The sequence below is a fragment of the Calidris pugnax genome, unplaced genomic scaffold, assembly GCF_001431845.1.
Source record: "Calidris pugnax isolate Ruff unplaced genomic scaffold, ASM143184v1 scaffold891, whole genome shotgun sequence".
NCBI classification, from domain to species: Eukaryota; Metazoa; Chordata; class Aves; order Charadriiformes; family Scolopacidae; genus Calidris; species Calidris pugnax.
Genome location: NW_015091751.1, coordinates 34,524 through 35,535, shown reverse-complemented (window position 1 = coordinate 35,535; position 1,012 = coordinate 34,524). Strand labels below are relative to the sequence as shown.

Genomic DNA, 1,012 nt, shown 5'->3' with positions numbered 1-1,012 from the left:
GAGAGGAGGGAGAGGAGGGAGAGGAGGGAGAGGAGGGAGAGGAGGGAGAGGAGGGAGAGGAGGGAGAGGAGGGAGAGGAGGGAGAGGAGGGAGAGGAGGGAGAGGAGGGAGAGGAGGGAGAGGAGGGAGAGGAGGGAGAGGAGGGAGAGGAGGGAGAGGAGGGAGAGGAGGGAGAGGAGGGAGAGGAGGGAGAGGAGGGAGAGGAGGGAGAGGAGGGAGAGGAGGGAGAGGAGGGAGAGGAGGGAGAGGAGGGAGAGGAGGGAGAGGAGGGAGAGGAGGGAGAGGAGGGGAAGGAAAGACCAGACCATCAGGTCATTCTTGGTCCAAATCAGGAGGGTTTTTGCCTCAAAACTCACATTTCCAACATCCAGCAAACCCACCCCAGAACCACCACAAAAGGACCATGAAGAACCCCAAAAACGACTGCTTTAACGCCAGCAAAACTCAGCTATTTTCAGCTGTGTCAGGGAGGAGGATGATGAGGGGAGACCCCAACACCTGCTGATGTCTCCAACCCCTACGTGGCACGAGGAGGAGGAGGAGGAAGATCTTAGGACCTACCTCCCCATCGGGTCCGATGGCCGGCGTCTGCCCCTCCGCGTTCTCCGCCTTCTGCAAGAGGAGGAAGAGGAGACATCAGGGACCCTGCACCTCCACAGAGACCTTCCTCCCGGCTCCTCCACCCCCTCACCTCTGACCCACTTTCTTCACTGTCAGATCTCGGAGCTACTTCATACCTAATTAAACACAAACAATTAATATTTAATTGCCAATCTGCTCCCGGCAGAGACCAGCTCGGCTCGAAAACACCCCCCCCTCATTAAAACCTCAAATTCGTTATGGGTATCGATATTTTTTTAATAAATAAAATGCTTGCTGTGATATAAAAATGCTCTTTTGTTGCAATGGGACGGGTTGTGATATAAAAATTGCTCTTTTTTCTCATTCTTCCCCCAGTTCAGCTTTTCACAGGGAGGGCGTGGTGTCTGGGACCCCCCCCATAAACTCCCCC

General features: G+C 54.8%; 1 protein-coding gene across 1 annotated transcript in view; it reads right to left on the bottom strand.

Annotated features, from left to right (window-relative positions):
- LOC106900047 (transcription activator BRG1-like) overlaps positions 1 to 1,012 on the bottom strand; it is a 69,976-nt gene that overhangs the window by 36,194 nt on the left and 32,770 nt on the right. Inside the window, 1 exon segment of the mRNA XM_014962007.1 lies at positions 562 to 612. Coding sequence (XP_014817493.1) covers positions 562 to 612 — 51 coding nt within the window.